At 33.9% G+C, this 2594-nt stretch overlaps 2 protein-coding genes across 2 annotated transcripts; both read left to right on the top strand.

The window, feature by feature from the left end:
* Nucleotides 1-519: 519 nt before the first annotated feature.
* On the top strand, nucleotides 520-1754 carry NAEGRDRAFT_82331 (uncharacterized protein; the record flags this gene model as incomplete). The annotated part of the gene is made up of 1 exon (XM_002668612.1): nucleotides 520-1754. The coding sequence occupies one exon, from the start codon at nucleotides 520-522 to the stop codon at nucleotides 1693-1695; it is 1176 nt and encodes a 391-aa protein (XP_002668658.1). The 3' UTR covers nucleotides 1696-1754.
* Nucleotides 1755-1872: 118 nt separating this feature from the next.
* On the top strand, nucleotides 1873-2590 carry NAEGRDRAFT_76425 (uncharacterized protein; the record flags this gene model as incomplete). Its single annotated transcript, XM_002668611.1, has 1 exon — nucleotides 1873-2590. A coding segment is annotated over one exon (718 nt), but the record flags the coding sequence as incomplete, so codon positions are not given.
* Nucleotides 2591-2594: the final 4 nt, after the last annotated feature.

Raw genomic sequence — 2594 nt, 5'->3', positions numbered from 1 at the left:
CCAATATATATTTGCTAATAATATTTTCTAGCATTTTAAGGTGAGTAGTTTTACTGGAAGTAGTATGTGAAAGTGCTAAAGGTTTAGGATTAAAGATTGCTGGAGATGGAAAGCATTCTAATATGAATTTTCCTCCATGACTTCCTTGCACTAATTGATTGAAACACTCTTTATAACTGGTTTCATCAGGGCAAATTACATTAATAATATTATTACAGTATCGATTAACTCTAATGATTACAGAGTCACCGAGTAGGTCTGTAATTTGTTCAACAAATTCGTTAGTAACATCTTTGTAGCAAATTACATTAATTATTTGATTAAGATTGTAATTAGATTTACGTTTGTTAGGTCTAGTATTAGTTGCCATATTTCTTTTCATCTCAAATTGATATAGCCATTAGAGGAGCAATTAGAAGAAAACTATATATGGACAGGAAAACACCAACCAGCTTATTCCACTTACCATTAGAAAAAGGTGGATTAGGACTACCATCTATTGTAGAATTTTCTGAAAGAATGAACCTAAGAACCATGACCTTAATTGCTAACAGTAACAATTTACTCGTCAAGAAAGCTTTCAAACATGGTATCAAGCACTGTGAGGAAACGAAAGACAATATTTATTCGAAATGGCTACTAGTACTAAAAGAATACAACCTCACACTTAAGAAAAATGAAATGAAATTCAAGTTGAAAAAAATCAAAACAGGAAATAATTTTGATATTCACACTGACGGATCAAGACTCGAATCAAAGACTGGAATGGGGATTAATATCTATGATTGCTCCAATATGAACACTCCAGTTAGATCTTTATCCCTCCATATTAATGATCAATATTCAAATAATGTAGCTGAAATATGCTCTATTATTACAGCAGCTAAAGTTATCCCAAGAGACTCCAAGATTAAAATCCATACTGATAGTAATGTGGCAATTGAAGTTCTCAAAGAACGATATAAGGGAAACTTTCTACCACTAAAAAAAGCCTTCTTTAAAACCATTAAGGATAGAAAACTTGAATATGAATTCAAGAAAGTTGAAGCTCATAAGGATAAGGAAAATATCAAAGTTGATTTATTGGCAAAGAATGCAACTCTGAAACCTAAAATCTTTGATATCCGTAAACTACTCTTTAATCAATATATCCTCACAAAGAACGATATTATAATCTTTGACTATAAGAGGTTAACTACCTCACAACATTTAAGGCTAATGCTTGACAAGATAGAGAGTCACCCCAATCACATACCTAACCTAGATTGGAACTCTATCAACGTCAGCTACCTTAAATCCCATTTGTCTCCTAAATCTAAATATTATATTTGGAGAAACTCTTCAAATGCCCACATCAATTTTGGTGAGGGTAAAAGTTTCTGTCATGATTGTAACACAGAATCTGACCTTAATCACTATATTCATGAATGCCCTGCTCTGGATAGTGCCAGATACTTTTGCTTGTCAAAAATATCTGATATTCTTGATCAGAGAGAGTGTAAACTCACTCATATTCAATTCAGACCAGAAAAGCATCACCATGTACTCTTCTTCCACCATTCTGGAACCACATTCTTCGAAGATGGATACGTACAACAATACCCAGACATTGCAGAGAAATGGCCTGAGATCCAGGGAGCCATTTCTAACTTTGTCGGCCGCTCCTATAGATATTATTATATTGACTCAATGTAAATTTACAAATTCAAAGAGAATCTGAATAGATTCGTTATTATTGCAATAAAAGATTTTTTTGAGTTTGGACAAAGATACTCATTGGAAGGTCAATATTCGAAACTCATCGACAGTATACAGAAATTCAAAACGGAATAATTCAAATTGTTGACCATCTCATTACCATTATTTAAAAAAATGTCTCGTGTACCACAAGAAGAAACACTTGTGAACACAAGCAGGAAGGCTACAAATTTTCTCTTCCTTACAGATTACTTGATTGGAGGAGCTTCTCGAGCCATCGGAAGAACATTAACAGCACCAATTGATCGATTCATGATTCTCCTTCATCACCCAGAAAAACCCAAGTTTCCGCAAGCTTGTTTCTTGTTTTGGAGAGGAAATTTACTCAACATGATCAAATCGTTCTTTCCAAATACTGTGGTTTTTAATTTTGCCATCAAGGATTTGATAAAGAGGCAGAATTATTTACCATTTCAAACAGTTGATCAGAGAGGATATGGATTTGTGGTGAATCAGTTTGTGAGTGGTGGTTTGGCAGGTGCTTGTTGTGAATTTGTGAGATTCCCTTTTGATAATATTATGAAATTTAGGGTGGGTCAATTGGGTAGTGGAATGGAAAAGTATTTCGGGTTGTTTAAAGGGGCTGGTATTTCAGTAATGAGCGCAATGGTTTATCGTTCGTTATATTTTGGATTAAATGATTCATTGAGAGAAGTGAATACTTACAGGAATGATTTGGGAGTGAAAGGAGTCATATCTAAATATGGGATAGCTCAATTAGCATCAGCAAGTGCTTGGATTATGAACAGTCCAATTAGCACCATACAAAGAAGAATGATCATGCAACAACAATATTCCCCCAATCAATGGCATTATAATTCCTCAATAGATTGTTT

Source organism: Naegleria gruberi (genome assembly GCF_000004985.1).
Source record: "Naegleria gruberi genomic scaffold NAEGRscaffold_150, whole genome shotgun sequence".
In the NCBI taxonomy this organism is placed as follows: Eukaryota; Heterolobosea; class Eutetramitea; order Acrasida; family Naegleriidae; genus Naegleria; species Naegleria gruberi.
This window is presented reverse-complemented; position numbering and strand designations above follow the sequence as displayed.